The 19,811-nt window shown below is 41.1% G+C and overlaps 1 protein-coding gene across 1 annotated transcript in view; it reads right to left on the reverse strand.

The window, feature by feature from the left end:
* Nucleotides 1–18,996, reverse strand: part of LOC124601935 (dihydrolipoyllysine-residue succinyltransferase component of 2-oxoglutarate dehydrogenase complex, mitochondrial) — a 73,716-nt gene extending 54,720 nt beyond the window's left edge. Inside the window, exons 1-3 of the mRNA XM_047136283.1 lie at nucleotides 18,843–18,996; nucleotides 13,601–13,692; nucleotides 6,289–6,359 (exon numbers count right to left, since the gene is read on the reverse strand). Coding sequence (XP_046992239.1) covers nucleotides 6,289–6,359; nucleotides 13,601–13,692; nucleotides 18,843–18,932 — 253 coding nt within the window. The 5' untranslated portion in view covers nucleotides 18,933–18,996. The remainder of the gene's footprint in view (nucleotides 1–6,288; nucleotides 6,360–13,600; nucleotides 13,693–18,842) is intronic.
* Between the last annotated feature and the right edge of the window lie 815 nt (nucleotides 18,997–19,811).

The raw sequence follows: 19,811 nt of genomic DNA on the forward strand, positions 1-19,811 counted from the left end.
ACATGCATTTGCTTTTGAAAATAGACAGACAGAAGGGAGCACATGTCAGCAAAGGACAAAGACGCAGGATCCTTCAAAGGAGCCAATTGCGACAACAACCGATACATCTGAGGTGAAATCCAGGAAAGGGATAGAGACTTACATGTTTGTTCGTCCGTGACATGAAATGCCAAGAAGTGCTGTCGAAGACGTTTTTCATAATCAGACCAGTCTTCCGCCGTCTCGTCGTAAGGTAGAAAAGGAGGTACAGCCAACGACGAGAAACGCCCCGCATTTGACGCCGCGACAAAATCGCGAATCGCCGCTGTTAGAAGCATTTGCTGTTCAAGGAGATTTTGCAAGAGCTGCTCGACAGTAGCCATGGAACCCTGTGAGGCAACGGTGAAAAGGAAAAATCCACTACCTCGTCGCCAATTGTTAAATCTTCAAATTTAACACATATATTTCGGACAACACAACAACACATATAAGTCACTGAGTAAGTGGACCTGTGAACAAGTCGGCATTCGATTAAACACTGAGCCTCAGTCTAGCGGCCGCTGCTCGCTGGTCGCTTAGGTGGCGCAGCTGCTGCATGGCTGGCAGACAGCGTCGCACGTAGAGGACGTGCGTAATTGCGCGGCGGCACTTTGAATAATCGGCGAGTCACAACAGATATGGCATTAAAGTTCAAAAAGAAGAAATAAAAACTTTTAGGCTTGCTAATGATATTGTAATTGCTCAGAGGTCGCTAAGTAATTGGTAGGGCTGTTGAAGACAATGGATACTGTCTTGAAAACAGATTATAATATGAATATGAACAATAATGAAACATGGGTAACAGAATGTAGTCTAAATAAAACAGGTGTTGCTGAGGGAAGTAGATTAAGAAATGAGAGACTAGAAGTAGTAGATCAATTTTGTTATTTGGGCAGAAAAATATCTGGTAATGACCCAAGTAGGGAAGATATAAAATGCAGATTGACAATAGCAAGGGGAGTATTTCTGAAAAGAGGAATTTCTTAACATCTAATGTAAATTTAAGTGTTAGATCATTTTTGATGCATCCTTCACTTACAACCACAGCTACCCGCATCACTGACATGAATGAGCAGTTGCCTGTGCTGCTAGACTGTATTCAAAACATGCCAGTCTATTTTGAAGTAGAACTTAAGCCAGCACCACAGAAAATGCAGCACTAGCTTCACCATGAGAGGCATCAACCTCAAGACCAGTGGTGCGCACATCCCAGACAACAGCACCACAATCAGGAGCACACAGATATTACTCTGCCAGGAGTGTATTTAGGGGGGTGCCTGGCTACTCTCCATTAGTTCAGATCAATGAGCCACTGCAAGCAGTTCCGATGCAGAGCAACCTCCAAGATCTACACAATGTAGTTCCAGTAACAGCCCAACCTCAAGGATGTGGCACCGCAGCCACTACAAGCAGACGAACATCAGCCAAGGGACTTAGTCTGTTCCAACTTGTGTTCACGTGGGATTAGTTCTCCGAGATTGGTATTCCTTTGTGGAGCTGGAAGGTTAACTGTGCTCTGTGATCACTCTCATTATATGACCAACTGGACTTTGACCCTGAACCAGTAAGAGCAAGTGATAATTGGACTCAGGAATTATCGTCACAAGCGTAACTAGTTCAGAGAGTCTGATCTTTGTGATTCCTTCTAAGGAACATATCAGCTTTCCCAAGCGCATCTGTGTGTGTGTGTGTGTGTGTGTGTGTGTGTGTGTGTGTCTAAACAGACAGAGAATAAATATCCTCCTGGTTTATCAATCATAAATTCACAGTAAACTTAATCTGTACAGAATTTATACCAGTAGTCAAGCACGATAATTTAGTTGTATTTTGAATATTTGTGTACCGCCGCCACCACCACCACCACCACCACCACCACCCACCCCTACCCCCACCCCCCAATATTTTGTCAACTCCAAAGGACACTCCCCCTTCTATGGGACCCAACACGACTTTCAAATATACATTAAACACTTCCTTAAATATTTCAGCACTTTCTACATCAGGTTTCATTCAGTTCCTGGTTGTGTGTATAATTTGACTGTGACAGCTTTGCTGGAGGGTAGTAAATTCAGGGACTTAGTTATGAATAAGTCCGGGGATTTTGTTATGAATGCAATTTAGCTACTCTCACAGCTCCCTTGTTAAATGTCTTCTTAGAGTCAACTGTATAGCATTGCAGGCTGGAAGTCATTTTTGACCTTAGCTCAGAAACTGAACTGTGTTGTGGACTCTACTATATTGTACAACACTTAACTTGGATCCATCAAAAGAGGTTCAGTATGGATAAAAATTAGCAAAAAATGCAGTGGCAGCACAGCTAAAATCAGCTATTGAAATAATTATCATCACACTTCGATTACCAATATTAATTGACCATCATCAAAACAGAGGAAAAGAAAGGCTTGGAAGAAAGTTCTGCGAAACTTGCAGGACTAGTACTATTGGAAGAAAGGATATTGTGGAGACATGGTTTAGCCACAGCCGGGGGGTGTCTCCAGAATGAAATTTTCACTCTGCAGCAGAGTGTACGCTGATTTGAAACTTCCTGGCAGATTAAAACTGTGTGCCGTACCAAGACTTGAACTCGGGATCTTTGTCTTTCGCGGGCAAGAGCTCTACCAACTAAGCTACCCAAGCCCGACTCACGACTCGTCCTCACAATTTTACTTCCACCAGTACCTCGTCTCCTACCTTCCAAACTTCTGTGAAGTTTCAAATCAGTGCACACTCTGCTACAGAGTGAAAATTTCATTCTGATTACATTTTGTCTCCCAGTAATTATATGTGCTGTGTAAAAATGGAGTAAAAACAGTGTCAAAACTTTTTAAGGTTGAAAAACTCAAAGCTGGAAGAGGAAATTTTGTCAGGACTACTGTTATGGAAAATTGGCAGAAGTTAATTGCAGGCCTGAAGTAATAATTTATTCCTGGTGATTTGTATAATTTTAAAAAGCTTAGGTAAGTTTTTTTGAAATGAATTTTCTGTGTAAATGGTAGTTTATAACATTTTTCATTACATTCTTGTTCATTTCTTATTCTAATCCAGATTTCAATAACACTGAAGGTTGCAGTTCACACACATTATCAGTAAATGTGTAGATGACTCTACCTTCAAATGAAAATATTGTTCGGCTCATAGATGTCAAAGGAAATGAAGATGAAGGGCAGAGTGTACATTGAGTTGATAAGAATGGTGGTGCAAGTTAACTGATAGTAATATATCTTGTATTTTGAACTAAAAAGAACCTCTAATTACAGGCAGGAGTGCAACAGGCAAGTCATGATTCTGTTATAGAAACTTCAGTGTCAGAACAGCACTCCAATAACAAAAGAAAAGAAAATGTTCTTGAAGTGTGAACATAAACGTACATTGATGCTTGGGGAACATGAATTAAGAACGATAACAATGAAAGTAGATAGTGAAATTAAAGAAATATAACTAAAAGAAATGGAAAAGAAAATCAGTCTTTCAAAGTGACACTTTGTAAATAAATTCCAATTTTGTAGCTGTTGTAAAATACCATCCTGATTACATTGTAGCTCCTGTTCCCTTAATTTTCAATTGGTACTGGAATTTCTTCATAGACTCTTCTCCTAACAAATAGTCTCACCTGCTTAAAATTCCTTGTCCGATGCACTGACAACTACACTGTGCAAGTCAAATGCTGCAGCTATAACGACTGCCGCACAATTTTGTTTTACTCTGAGTCCTCAACTTAAACAACTTAGCATTTTGGATGTTAACAAACATTGCCAGAAAGTTTCGAGCACGATTGTGGGATCGAACCTATAATCCTCTGGACTGGATTCCAGGACACAACCACTGAGCCACCGCATGACAGTCTTATTCATCAACAAGTGTGTAGTTAGCAGAGCAGTTTAAGGACTTATTTTGCAGTTAAAAATTTAAAGTGATGTCCGGTTACTGATATTCAAACCTACAGAACATTTTTGTAAGAGATATTCAGGCATTACTGGTGACTGTCAAACTACTTGTATTCACTTTTCATTGCAAATACTTTAAATTTCCATTTATTAAACTGCTGCTAAGGGTCTACAAAATACCTTCAAAATAAAAACATTAATTATAAGTCAGCTACAACAATTTTATGAGATCAGTTATTATCTGCCCTGAGTACTTACATAGCCAATAGTTTCTTAACCTAACTTTACAGATCTAAAACATATTTTGAACTTCAGCAGAGTGAGCGTGGTATATACACAAATTTATATCACATTTCGTGTGTTAATGATAACTACTTCATTATTTACTTTTTTACACTTGTATTCATGCAAAAAAGCATTGTTTTGAAATACCACTACACTGTAACAAAGTAACTCTAATTTCTATAAGCACCAAGAAGCAACAACAAAAATGGAAAACACGAGACATGATTTTGTGGAACAAGTATCGTTCCTTATACAGGACTGAGTCATCTACCACCACTAATGCTAAAGAACCTCATTGTGATTCTATATGTAATACAGAATACAGTACTCTACATTACACATTTAAATTATAACTTGATAATATCTTATGCGAATATCATTATAGTATACCCACATACATTTATGGGTCTAAGACGAGAGATAATCTTGGCTGCTCTGTGCTTTGCCCCAATGACATCCTCAAGATCTACACCCTGAATGAATTTTATGTTAATAATGTGGATGTATACATGCCATAGCAAAAATTTTGTAGCAGGCAATATGTATTTGAGCTAAGAAATTCATCGCATGCTCATATTTCTTCAGTATGCTGCAAGTCATCCAATGTGCACACCTGGCAGCAAAACAAGTCCAGTCCATTCAGACCAATCTCTTTCAATTGCACAATCTAAGGAGGGGGCCGATATTGTAGTGGGTAATAAAGTGTACAAAAATTCAAGGCATAAAACAGTCAAGGAGGCCTTTTCGATATCTACAGTAGCAAATTATTAAGTATCCATGCATACATCACCATCACCGTTGAATAACAGTTCATGTGTCAATAGGAGGAGGTGCTGGGAGTGAGGAAAAAACAAGTTGTTGTATGAGATTGACAATCCAGCCATGATGTTACTCCTTCCAGTCACTGAGGGCCTGCTAACTTGCCTCCGGATTGGACATCGCCCGTTGGTACAAAGTTTCCTTCTCCAGAGTAAGAGGAATTGCCAATGGGCAGAGCCTCGATAATCATAATGTGGCCCAAAGATTAGATGGGGACTTCCCTCTATTTTTGGCAGGGATTGCCTAACAGTCACGCATATGTAAAATTTTTGCCTCTGTTAAAGCTCCTCCCAAAGCTGCTAGAAAATAATAGTTTACAATTCAAGCTGTGCTACAGCAGTTGAGATTTAGTTGTCTTCTATTTCCTAGCTGCTCAGTTTTATGTGCTCTTTACATTTTCATAATTTTAATATCAAATTGACTTTGTGGTATCTCTTATCAAAAAGACAAGGAAAAAGATAGATTGCTACTCATCGTAAAGATGACATTCCAGTACGAGCTGTCAGAGATGGGTCATAAAGGTGAGACATGTGCTTGCATGTGTGAATGAATGAGTGTGTACTTTTCTGAAGAAGGCAAAGGCCAAGAGCTAAATCATAAGTCTTTTCATTGTACCTGTCTGCAACTCAACACATCATCTTTACGGTGAGTTGTCATCTTCACAGTGAGTAGCAATCTATCTTTTTCCTTATACTGTTGAGATTCCAACTTGGGAGTTCCCACTGTTTTTACTGTGAGGTTTACTTGTTAAGAACACTAAGTATTTGAGAATGTGGAGTAATGACTCCACTGTCATGCAACCATGTCCCAAACAGCAACAACAACAATAGCTACTGCAGCAGAATCAGCAAAAACAACAGGGTTGGTTAGGTCAGTATTTGATAAAATTTTAAGTAACAACATGCAGGGACCTCTAAAGACAAGCGAGTACCAAGTACCTGACTAAGCTTGCATATCTATTTCAAGAACATGTTTAACTGATACATGTACTCTTTAGCGTGACTAACACAGTTCATGGTAGCAGAGATCAGAAGTTAGCTCAGCACATTTCAGAAAAAAAGTTTGAATCTGTCAGTGTTCGTATTTGAAACATGAAGCAGTTTTACGAAGCAACTAAGGATGCCTCATTAAAAGGCCCAAGGTCTAATCCTGAACTGCCAGACAGTTTCATTCTGTCTGGAAAATCCAGTCTTTGTAACTTTACATGCCAGTCTCTACTTTTTACAAAGTTAAATGCAGAACAGAAATTTTCTAACGCTACTACAAATCATCTCCAACTTACACAGAAATGAAGACGATTTAAAGTCTCTCACAAACACGTTGCACGACCGTAAGTTTTCCATCTTCATAAACCTATAAAATACAAAAAGGAAATTATTCAAATTGATTCCAGTGTTTTTATGAGAAAAACTAAGGTTTTAACAGGTACAAGATACAGATTAAGTATGGGAAATCAAAGTCAACCTCTTTCACGTTCTTTCTGTACTCTAATAGAATGTTTCCAACATAAACATATAAGAAACTATAAACTGAAAAATCTGAACACAGCCAACTTACAGGGGTGAGAACTGAAAAAGACTACTCGCCACAAAGAGCTCTAATGCATGTTTCCAACCAAAAAAGGGGAAAGATGATGACTACCCACATCTTAAGAAAGAGGAATAGATCTTGCTATGCAGAAGAGAAAGGAAGGAAGATTCATTAATAACTTCCTGTTGACAGCAAGATCATTAGATATGGTGTACAAGCTTGGATTGGAAAAGCTACAGAAAGAAAGGTAAAGTACCTTTCTCAAAGGTATATTCCCTTAAGCGATTTCAGAAAACTACAAGAAACTTAGATCTGGATATTAGATGGTAATTTAAATCCTTCTCCACCTAAGTCCAGTATTTTAGGCAATGTGGCAGAGGTGTAATAGGCAAGGAGAGGTAATGACAAAGAAGCAGGCTACAACTACAAGGAAATACACTTGGTATCAAAATTCTGTTCGTTAATGCTTCTTAAAACCAAGTACTTGATTTACATTGCCACAGATATTTAGTGTTAACTTGGATTCTGCTGTGAATATTTAGCAGAGTACTGCTGAACAATATTAGAGTTCAACATAATGGTGCAAAGTTCTTCCGAGAAAAATTAATACTTCATTTACAACAATCTTTACAAGTTCTGTATGTCCATGGGGAATTCCGTGCGACCACACAAGTAGTTTCATAATTTGCAGTAAGCAGAATTTTAAGGAAATCAGTAACAAACTTCTTTATGAAAGTAGAATTTAAATAAAAATGCCTCCTCAATCTGGTGAGTAGTTACCTATTTTTCATATTGTTATTCAATCCTCAATTTTACACTGTTTGATTCTGAACTGCCCTTCATCAGACTCAGACAAAATACACACACATTTTCACACAAACACAACTCTCTCTCCATTGAGAAATGATACCAATAGGTCTCTTGACTGTGTGTGTAGGCCTAATATTTCCAATTCTATTCAATTTCTAAATGACAAACAACCAAATATCAGTTACTGATGACTCCTACAATCTTTTCATGAATTAGTTTGCTATTCTCAAAGAAGATGTTAATCACAACTCGGACAATTTACTAAATCAAGGTTGCAAGATGACTAATTAATCATATACATAATTGTGTCTCACAATAAGATTCACAATTTTTAAAAAAGACTCTACCTTCAGTTTAGGGGTGTAACCAAGAGTGGGACAGGAGAGGGGGGAGAGGCGGAGATGGGGCAGGGCGGGGAGGGCGAGAGATGGGGCAGGGTGGGGGGGGGGGGGGGAGGGCGTGAGATGGGGCAGGGCGGGGGGGGGGCGAGGGCGAGAGATGGGGCAGGGCGGGGGGGGGGGGGGGGGAGGGCGAGAGATGGGGCAGGGCGGGGGGGGGGAGGGCGAGAGATGGGGCAGGGCGGGGGGGGGGAGGGCGAGAGATGGGGCAGGGCGGGGGGGGGGAGGGCGAGAGATGGGGCAGGGGGGGGGGGAGAGAGAGATGGGGCAGGGGGGGGGGGGGGAGAGAGAGATGGGGCAGGGGGGGGAGAGAGAGATGGGGCAGGGGGGGGAGAGAGAGATGGGGCAGGGGGGGGGGAGAGAGAGATGGGGCAGGGGGGGGGGGGAGAGAGAGATGGGGCAGGGGGGGGGGGGAGAGAGAGATGGGGCAGGGGGGGAGGAGAGAGATGGGGCAGGGGGGGAGAGATGAGGCAGGGGGGGGAGAGATGAGGCAGGGGGGGGGAGAGATGAGGCAGGGGGGGAGAGATGAGGCAGGGGGGGGGAGAGATGAGGCAGGGGGGGAGAGATGAGGCAGGGGGGGAGAGATGAGGCAGGGGGGGAGAGATGAGGCAGGGGGGGAGAGATGAGGCAGGGGGGGAGAGATGAGGCAGGGGGGGGAGAGATGAGGCAGGGGGGGAGAGATGAGGCGGGGGGGGGAGATGAGGCAGGGGGAGATGAGGCAGGGGGGGAGATGAGGCAGGGGGGGAGATGAGGCAGGGGGGAGATGAGGCAGGGGGGGAGATGAGGCAGGGGGGGAGATGAGGCAGGGGGGGAGATGAGGCAGGGGGGGAGATGAGGCGGGGGGGGAGATGAGGCGGGGGGGGAGAGATGAGGCGGGGGGGGGAGAGATGAGGCGGGGGGGGAGAGATGAGGCGGGGGGGAGAGATGAGGCGGGGGGGAGAGATGAGGCGGGGGGGGAGAGATGAGGCGGGGGGAGAGATGAGGCGGGGGGGGGGAGAGATGAGGCAGGGGGGGGAGAGATGAGGCAGGGGGGGAGAGATGAGGCAGGGGGGGGAGAGATGAGGCAGGGGGGGAGAGATGAGGCAGGGGGGGAGAGATGAGGCAGGGGGGGAGAGATGAGGCAGGGGGGGGAGATGAGGCAGGGGGGGGAGAGATGAGGCAGGGGGGGAGAGATGAGGCAGGGGGGGGGGAGATGAGGCAGGGGGGGGAGATGAGGCAGGGGGGGGGGAGATGAGGCAGGGGGGGGGGGAGATGAGGCAGGGGGGAGATGAGGCAGGGGGGGAGATGAGGCAGGGGGGGAGATGAGGCAGGGAGATGAGGCAGGGGGGGAGATGAGGCAGGGGGGGGAGATGAGGCAGGGGGGGGAGATGAGGCAGGGGGGGGAGATGAGGCAGGGGGGGAGATGAGGCAGGGGGGGGGAGATGAGGCAGGGGGGGGAGATGAGGCAGGGGGGGAGATGAGGCGGGGGGGAGATGAGGCGGGGGGGAGATGAGGCGGGGGGGAGATGAGGCGGGGGGGGGATGAGGCGGGGGGGGAGAGATGAGGCGGGGGGGGAGAGATGAGGCGGGGGGGGAGAGATGAGGCGGGGGGGGAGAGATGAGGCGGGGGGGGAGAGATGAGGCGGGGGGGAGAGATGAGGCAGGGGGGGGAGAGATGAGGCAGGGGGGGGAGAGATGAGGCAGGGGGGGGAGAGATGAGGCAGGGGGGGAGAGATGAGGCAGGGGGGGAGAGATGAGGCAGGGGGGGAGAGATGAGGCAGGGGGGGAGAGATGAGGCAGGGGGGGAGAGATGAGGCAGGGGGGGAGAGATGAGGCAGGGGGGAGAGAGATGAGGCAGGGGGGGAGAGAGATGAGGCAGGGGGGGGAGAGATGAGGCAGGGGGGGGAGAGATGAGGCAGGGGGGGAGAGATGAGGCAGGGGGTGAGATGAGGCAGGGGGGGGGAGAGATGAGGCAGGGGGGGGAGAGATGAGGCAGGGGGGGGAGAGATGAGGCAGGAGGGGGAGAGATGAGGCAGGGGGGGAGAGATGAGGCAGGGGGGGAGAGATGAGGCAGGGGGGGAGAGATGAGGCAGGGGGGGGGCGAGAGATGAGGCAGGGGGGGGCGAGAGATGAGGCAGGGGGGGGGCGAGAGATGAGGCAGGGGGGGGCGAGAGATGGGGAGAGGTTGGATGGTTGATTTGGAGGAGGGAACCAAACAGCAAGGTCATCACCAGGCCCATCAGTTTAGGGAAATCACGGAAAACCTAAATCAGGATATCAGGCTTCGATTGAACCGCCATCTTGTGGAATGCCACTCGGAACATTGAGAGGGGGGGGGGGGAGAGGGAAGAGATAGGTGGAGAGGTGGAAGAGAGAGGGTGAGAAGGAAGAGGGGCATGCAGCAGGAAAGAAAGGAAGGGAGGGGTGAGAGGGGGGAGGGGTAGTGGGGAGTGAGGAGAAGGGCGAGAGGGGAGATTGGGAGAGGAGTTAGAGTGTGCGAAGGCAAAGGGCAGCACACAATCTGGACAGGGAACAATGACAGAAGACAAATGGGAAAAGGTTAAGTGAGGCAGTGGTAAACAAGTTAGTAGAGGATTAGGCCACGGGAACTGTAGCTTGTGCTGGAGAGAGAATTCCCACCTATAAGAGAAACACACAACATGGGAGTATCCATATTACATGCTTAGTGAAGTCATAGGTGGTGGTGTGTGCAGCATATTTGGCAACTGTCAAGTCTGCAATTTTCTACAGTTTGGTGGTAGCAATCCTGCACCCCATGGGCCATTCCTTTTTGAACAACCTGTCCTAAACACTCACCCACCGATTGCCACTACAGAGTAGTCACAGGCCACCACCAAACTGTGGCAAACCACAAATTTTACCATCCAGTTGCTGACCATGCTACACACTAGAACACAACTGCCTAACAGCTGCTTCAGTATGCATGTCATCTGGATACCCCTTTCCAGCACAAGTTTCTCTGAACTATGCAGGTGGGGATTATCTCTGCAACATATCCTGCATTCTAACAATCCCCCTGACCTAACCCTCCGTTAAATCGTTTATTAATACCTCACCTTACCTTTCCTGTTTTGTCTTTGGTCATTGTCCACACCACTCCTTCCTTGTCAAAATCATGCACTCACTCATTCACTCCCCCCTCACGTCTCCACCACCCTCTCCCCCCCCCCCCTTTCCCTCTATAAATTATAGACTGTACCCCCTCAGAAGTCCAAACCCAAAGTCATCAGATACACACTGGCTGAATGAGGATTTGGAAAGTTGCATTAAACAGAGAACACCTTTTCCAACATAAGTGAGGAGCACCTTAGCACCTTGTTTCGGGCACTATGATTTTCAATTCTTTTCTTATTTGATGTGCTCTAGAGAACATTTTTCTAACCTTTTCACAGAGCAAGAAATGGGAAAAGTAGAATGAAAGACAACAGTCTAAACACCTGCTGAGCTGCCTTCAAGCAGAAGCAGAAGATCGACAGCATTACTTTAGTGGATGGGTATACTCTGTATAGCAAGACTGCAGCAATCATCTTTTTGGACACAGAAGGCATTTTCTTCAGTTAAGAATGCCTCTGTCAAGATATTAATAAACTGATTCTTTTAGTCGTTTTTCAAAGAACAAGTTCAAAATACCAACAGCTGAATATTTTTCTTATTGAGTGTAACACTCATTTGATCAATAGTGTATTGTATGAATGGAACTGCAATTTGCATGAAAATGTTGAGACGAAGTGGCCATTTGGATGCACTTTAATAACTTTTCTTATGTCTTGACCACACTTTGTTTCCAAAAACACCTTACACATTTTGACATTCCATCATTTTCAAAGGCTTTAAAATAAAACACAAAACCGGCATCAGAAGATATGAAAATATACCACTGGTAAGAGACACAGTACAACGACAAGAATATGGCTTTATAACTTAGAAGTGTTATGTCGTTCATGTAAATTTTTTTCATTAGATACATGTACAAAGACAACATTCTCAACCACAAGACCAGTGCAAACTGCTACTACGAGAAAATTTTGGAAACCAAGTGCACTAAACTACTAGGCAGCACTGCATAAATGACACACACTGTTTTTGTCTTGCTTCCAACTACTATTTTCATCATTACGTCGTGTAAAACAATTTTATCAGTAAATATGGAAATGACTTAACAGCATTTTACAAAATGGTATTTCTTTACAAAACGACATATAACAAATCTTTTGAGTGGCCAAAATTAATACATTGTAAGAACGCTGGTTGGGGCTGGTTTTTTTCTTATTTTGACAACTTACAATTTACAAATTACTAGCATCAGTAAAAGTTCATAAATATCATTTTTGTAAGAATTTACGAAGTCGACATATACCAGCTGAGGCATATAACATTCAGTTATGAGCAACAGGTGGCTCTAATGCATTGCTATTTCTGCCAATGAGAAAAATGCTTGTACATACAGGAAATTCAAACAATTTGAGAGGCACAATCTTGGAAACCCATACATCAATTCCATCAATATTATATGGAAACCATCCCATATTGTCTTATGTAATTGAAATGCCTTAACCCTCAGAATCAGTTTCAAGCACCATCAAAAAAAAAAAAAAAAAAAAAAAAATCATGTCAAAACCAGTGCAGTTTTTAATGCTAATGATACACTGGCAATTGTGCTACCTTACGTAACTTGTTGCCTTTTTACTTATGTTACATGTCACAACTTTCTTTTTTATTTCTCCATGAACCAAAGAAAGCTCTTACATAAATAGGTATAACTATGCCACAAAACCATACACTATGATTGCACCTATGACAACTGAAAAATTTAAAAAATTAAAATTATATATATTATGAGAGATGGGGGGAGGGGGAGGGGGGGGGGAAGGGAATTAGTTATAATTGTCACACTTGAAATAACGTACATGCGATCTTCTGTGGTTCTATGAAAAACTGGTTTACAACTACAAAATTAAATGGGCTGAATTATGTCACACCTGGGAGGAGATGTGAAATATCTACAACAAAGTATAAATAAATAATTTAAGACCAAAGCATATAGAATGCATGAATTAAAGGATTCATATAAGCAACAGCTTGCAAAACCAGTAAAACATATTAAAAGTGATGTTTCCCTATCAGAAGCATTTTCGGCTGTACAGATCTATGGCATAATATTATAACTGATGCGAGTACAGAAAGAACATAGTATAGCATAAAATACATCACATGTGTCTGTAAATAGCTGCAAATAATTAGTGTATACACAATGAACAGTGTACTGTTACTTTTCTTGTTATCATGCTAATATGTTCTAAGTATGTGAAAATGTTTCACACTAGGCATAAACTGAATGAGGTTGTTAAGACACAGGGCTCAGACTTGGAAGAATGGATGCTCTGCTGGATAATCCTGATTAAGGTCTTCCTAAATAATTCCAGGAAAAATCCCCAATGGTTCCTTGAAGAACACATGACCAATCAACTATCGCATACTAATTAAACACATCTGTATATCTTTAGATGAGACATTTTTTCCTCATACTAAAGGTGACAAATCCTGTATCACTGTAAAAATAACATGTACAAGTAAATTACCATCCTACTAAATACCTAAAGCAGGACATTCTCAGGGTAATGCAAATTACAATAACCTGCACTTACAAATGCTGTGTGTAGCAGATTATGGTCCAGTATTTGTCTTCTTAATTGATTTCATATATTACAAGGTGCTCACAGAAGAGATCCGCAGAGCACAATTTTTGTTTTGAATTACAATCAGTACTGAAACCTCATCCAACAAGTTTTCTTGTTTTTCTTTGGGGAAATGTCATTAGCTTATAATACATTAATAAAGAGAAAGAAAATAAAACTACCGTTTTACTGCTTGTGCAGATGTAAGTCGTCTTACTAAGGTGTGGCTTGAGCATGATCTGCATCCGTGATATGATCTTGTTTTGAATGTCATCTGAAAAAAAAAGAAAAAGAACAATAGGATCAAGTTTCAAATGTGCTACTTCATACATAATTTAAAGAGAACGATGAGTAACAGGGCAAAGCTGAATCACACGGAAAATAGAAAAAAATAGGGGGACACAGGAGGGATAGGAACAGAGGGACGGGAATCCACGATAATCAGAGAAATAAAATGCAAGTCAACCTTGTGAAATGATAACCTGATAATCCCCGAGATGTCACCCCCTACATAGGTCATAATAAGCCAATTGAAATTCACTACTACAAACATACAGGCTTCCTCTGGTCTTTTACTAACATACCAGTCTTCAATACACAATTCTTTCTGCTCCTGCACACTTTTTCTCTTTTTCCTTTATGTATCCACACCACATTAGATAGTTTTCTGCCCCTTTACATATTACTTGGTAAATAGTAACGAACTTTTTGTGTACATCTACTATCAATTTGCCTGGGTACACGCTTCACTACCTTCATTTAATTTTCCTTAGTCATAATTAAGTCTTTCACTCTAGCCTTTGGCGTGATACATACGTGTGTTTCTTGTCTTTCCTAGCATTTCTCAAAATGCACCTCTATATTGCTCAGTGATGAATACTTAGCTGTCAAATGGTTTGTGAATGAAAAGCGAAGACTCGTTGCCAAAGTCATAATTGGTAATAGACACTGACTGGAAATTTCCATTTCAGCCACAACGGAAACTGAGTGTTGAAAACTCTGTGTAGTTTATTAAAATTATCCCAGACAAATTTTATTCTATTGTTTGTTTATTTTTTGTTTGTTGAGTCATTGCGTTCAAAATGCACTATTAACATTAATTACTACATCTGCAGCGTTCAGCAGCTATGCATCAAATTTATAGTTTTATCAAAGCACTGTAAAATAATATGACATAACAACTAACTTAAACAAATTTAACTTTTTACTGTAGAATCCATTTGTAATCAACACATACTTTATCAGTCAGTTTACAAAGTCTGGAGAAAGTTCAGTAGAGGCATTCACTGACATTAGTGTCTAAAAATTCATGTATCGAGTTTAGTGCGCATAGTTTTAGGTCTCTTATAAATTTGTCCTTATATGGTTAGTTTATATTTTTTTGTTTTGCTGAATGGTCTATGGTTTTCCTTCACATGGATGACACGCAACGATAATAAAGGCAATCTACAGTTATTATTACCAATTTAGGAATAACGGCTTGCACTGTTCCCTTTTACTACTCTATGTGACACTTTTTACTGCCTTCAAAATGTGTCAAACCTTATGGGACTTAACTGCTATGGGCATCAGTCCCTAAGCTGACACACTACTTAACCTAAATTATCCTAAGGATAAACACACACACCCATGCCCGAGGGACCGGCCGCATAGTCCATGACTGCAGCGCCTTAGACCGCTCGGCTAATCCCGCGCGGCTATACTGCCTTCTTTTGTAGTAACATCAAGTTTGTTGTAGACTGAAAATGACTCTATAGGTGTATGGTAGTCCATGGCAATACAGCTGTGGAACGGAGTTTGGTATATTGTTACTGTATATTGGTCAGTAATTACCCTTTTCAATCTCCTGAGGTAGTATATTACAAATGACAATTTCTTGTGTATATACCCAGTGTGTCTGTTCCATAATAGTTTCTGATCTGTTACAACACCCAGCACTTTACTATTTCTAAATGCTTCAAGAATGTGTTGTACTGAGGCTGCATACCATATGCTGAGTTTTTCAGCACTTATTTTTTGTCTTATTTGTGATCAATGTTCCTTCGTTGTTTCAAAAAGCATATGTAATCTGAGGACTGCCTGGATAGAATTGTTTCCTTTGGCAACAAATCTAGTGTCATTGACAAATTTTAGTATGTGACTATCTTTGATTATGTCAGTAACAAAAACTAAAGAGTATGAATGTAATTAGACATGCTCAAGCTCATTCCAAAAGAGGTAAGTAATCACAATCCCGAGGTTCAGTCACCAAACAGAATGAAAAGAATAAATAACCATTAATCAATCAAACCAAGAATAAGAACTAACCCATTTCTTTATTATATGCCCCCTGCCCCAATCAGACACCATATGATTGCTTGTTAGGTACAAATGTATATGAATATAAACTCACACAGATGCAGTAGATTTATAAAATGAAATCAAAACAGGAAAAACAATGGAAGGGATGATTGATACACTCATTCTAAATATTATTTAAACTCTAGTTGGTATTTTCAAAGGAAAAAAATTGCTGTAGAGGAGGATAAGGAAAGTTGCGAAGAGGGAGCACATATTTTGGAAGGAAACAGTACTGAAAAAGTCACTTAAAATTCAGCAGACAGAAACAGTATAGTAAAGGATTTTGAAATAACAGCTGAATGTAAATGTCATTTTTTGTTTTTCACCCAACTGTTCCTTTATTTTCAGATATTTTCCTGTAACTTCAGTCTGTTCTGATCATGAGAATGGCTAAAAATTTCCTTTACATCTGGCTTCTGCAAATTTCTATCTTTCCATTCTCCTGATGAAGGAAATGTGAAAAAATATCTAGCACAGATTCAAATGGGCTTTTGACTTGGGTGCATCAGCTCTGCTGAAGTTGTTCCTACAGTGGAAAAACATACCTTCTCTACAGCAAATATTAATGACAAACAGTTTTGACATTATGTTCGAACTAGGACAATGACACTGTAATAGAACAGTATTAATACATTTAGCAACGGACGAAATGAATTATTCAGCAGTCCTAGAAAAAGAAATAGTTATTACAGAGAAATCTATAAAAGAATCCAGTAAATTACAGACTAAATACTCTAACATCCATCTTTTTAAAATAATAAAGGTCCACAGACAGAAGTAAAGTACAACACAAAATCCAGTATGGTTTAACAAAGAAGGAATGAAGATTAGGATTCAACAACTTATTGACAATTGAGCACAAGTTTGTACAGAGGAAGAAAATCAGCCATACCTTTCAAAAAACAGTCACAAGTTTTGACTTAAATCTGGATGGCTTGTACTGCCACCTCCCTAATATGGGTCCGATGTCTTATCACAAAAACAAGTTCAACAAAGATCAAATCATTTGGAGCAACAATAAAAACAAAAACATTGTTGAAAAGAGGCTTTGTCTGTATAAAAATTCAGAGTTGATGGTGCATATATTTATGGTATCCACTGATTTTCAACACATAAAATTTGCTTTAACGGAGGGATGGATAAATGACAGGGTCAGTACTCTCAAGTTATTCACAACTGCTGTTACAAGACCAAGGACCAAGAAGTTGGCTAGAGTGTTATATTGACACCCCCCCCCCCCCTGAAAAAAAAATCTTCATTGTGGAGACACATTAACCTGTAGGATAGTCCAAGGTCTGGGTAAGATTGGAAGGCAATAATTTGGTTGCGAGTTGCAAAGTCAGTGACTGCAAATGCCAAATAAAAGCTGGGGTAGCAGACTGATCTGTAACATAGCCTAAGGTTTGTGTTCACACCATACTTAACACTTGTTTTCCATATTTAACACACTTTTCACCATAAAATCTAAAACTGCAAGGTGAATACAGAAACCTTATATCAGATAATGGATGTGTGATTTGATACATATTATGTACGTACATCACAAAATAGGGAGGAGGGACAGACGTCCACCGTGTAACTGTAACCAAAAAATTATGTTTGCAGATCAAATAACAATTTTCATACAAAAGACATTAAGCAGAACAGAAAAAGAAGATGAAAAATAGAAGTGAAAATTTTGCGGTTTATGGAAAAGTCTTGCAAATACAAAAGTGGTAATAACAAACAGGGTAGACCTTCACTCAAATGTATACACTCATTCATATTTAAGTCTGCATATGTCTCACTTATCATTCATGTCTTAGTGAATAATCCCCACATATAAAATTAGATGAATGATGTGTAGTCCATTTTTTAAGGGCACAAATGAGTAAAAATTTTTAAGTTGTTATCTTAGGCTCCATCACGCTTCTAATCAGAGAACAGTACAAATGGACATTAATAAGAATGTACTGAGGGCTTATCTACATTACCCTCAAACTCAGTATTGTGGCACAAATATGCAAATACATAGATTAGCACAACTAAAAACGGGAGCTGTATGATATATCATCGTCAGAGCATCATGGAGACAGTACTGTTAACATAGATCTGAGATGCATAAGACCACAAAAATAATTAGTACCGTATTAATAACAAATGTTTAAACCCAACTGATATTGAGCCCCCTCCCAACAGTCAAATGTACTAAATGCATATTTTATCAGAGCTATGAATTAAGTATTTGACTTAAAATCTGTTTTTTTTTTTTTTTTTTTGGAATCTTTGATTATTCGTGTAGTTTATGAAACTTTTTGATGGTTACCAAAACAGCTACACATGTACAGGCAACAGTGGTGTTCAAAGGTAATTTCTCAGGAGGGGAAAGCAAGAAAGATGGGGACACCTATCGAAAGCAACAAAAAAGTTAATCCTACAAAATGATTTCTCCCAAATAAGAAGAAAGAGTACAATCTATTCAATTCTCAGTGATATGGTAGCTACATCAAAAATATTCAGCCAGTGTAACAGAACACTGCTTGTTAAAATGTCCATTGAACAGCTAACATATATGGTCAATTTCAAATGATTTTGCTCTCGATGTTCTAGTAAAATTATTTTGCCATGCATCCATGCTTTACTGTTTACAAATTGCAATTAATGTACCAGGTGGGTATCTCGACTTACAAATTCCGCTTTTTAAGAGTATCACTTTCAAAAAAATTAAAAATATAAATGCATTCATATTTTGTTGATTATGAATTAAATTGCTGTTGGATCGTGACATTCATTTATTTATGTAGCTTTTGCAAGTAGGGCATTCGTCGGCGTCCTTCAAGTGAGCTGGATGAGAACATGCGAACTTTCATCCATAAGCGAGATGTATACTCTAAAGCCATTTATTATGTTATCTTTCTCACGGATTTTCACAAATTCTGAGACCTGTGCTTTCCTACTCACATGTGATTACTTAACGAAAATAAAAGAGAAAAATGGGAGAGTTGTAACCGTAATGGTCTGCACTGTGAATCTAATTTTAAGTAGCACCAGAAAACTTACACATGTTACGGCACCAACAATCTATAAATAAATTGAAATAATCACCTGAGACCATTCATTCTCCAAAACTTTTTGTGTCAATCTGCTAACGCTTCGCGGTAAATTCCGCGATGTGAAAAATAACATCCCTGCCATCACCAACACGCTTCTCCCTCGGTAGTCGGCCACTGAGTGCAGTCGCTCTTTTATCTTTGTCTAGCGGTAATGCCACACCTCAAAAGCAATATTCGCTGGTACACTTGTACGAGAGTATTTTGCAATTTATATCGGTGTGGAGACGATGGGGGGGAGAAGCTGTTCAAATCATATGCCACTTCCTTCAACAGAATCGGTATTAATTGATTTCACTAACTCTCCCAGAATGAACAGTACAGTTCAGAATGAACAAGATACAAGAATATGCACCTTATAGAAACCTGAAGAATTAATTAATAAACGAATTATTTTTGACAATCTGCAATGCGAATTGACATGCTGATCCAATAATGTATGAACATGGCAGTGAGGCATATTTGTTGACGTTGATGGTAAATGTGTGCCCAGTGTCAACTGCTACCGAATGAAATATTAAGAATGTTGGTTGTAGGAAATCTGAAATTAATCTTCAAATTGTATCATGGGTGGAGCTGTATTTGGGCGAAAATTGTGTTTCGCGTGCTACACGAACGTATAGCAAACGAAAACAGTGACAATTGGAATGTTAATCTGTACTAAGGTAAATGGAATACAGTATTGCCCATTACAAAAATTCAGTATTGCCCATTACACTTTCGCCCAACCAGTATAAGAGCCAAACAGAGAATTGAACAAAACCAATAGCATTTCAGAATGGTACTAGTGTGGTACGGGTAATTTTAATAAGCGTCCCTTATTCGCTAAAGTTAAAAGCGTAGCAACTATCGTACAACTTATATAACATGTTTATCGCAGTGTGGCTGCGAAATCACAGCAAATATTAGATTGTGGATTAAATCGCTATTCCTCGCTGGCGTTCAAAGTACGGAAAGATGTGTA

Source organism: Schistocerca americana, chromosome 1, assembly GCF_021461395.2.
Source record: "Schistocerca americana isolate TAMUIC-IGC-003095 chromosome 1, iqSchAmer2.1, whole genome shotgun sequence".
In the NCBI taxonomy this organism is placed as follows: Eukaryota; Metazoa; Arthropoda; class Insecta; order Orthoptera; family Acrididae; genus Schistocerca; species Schistocerca americana.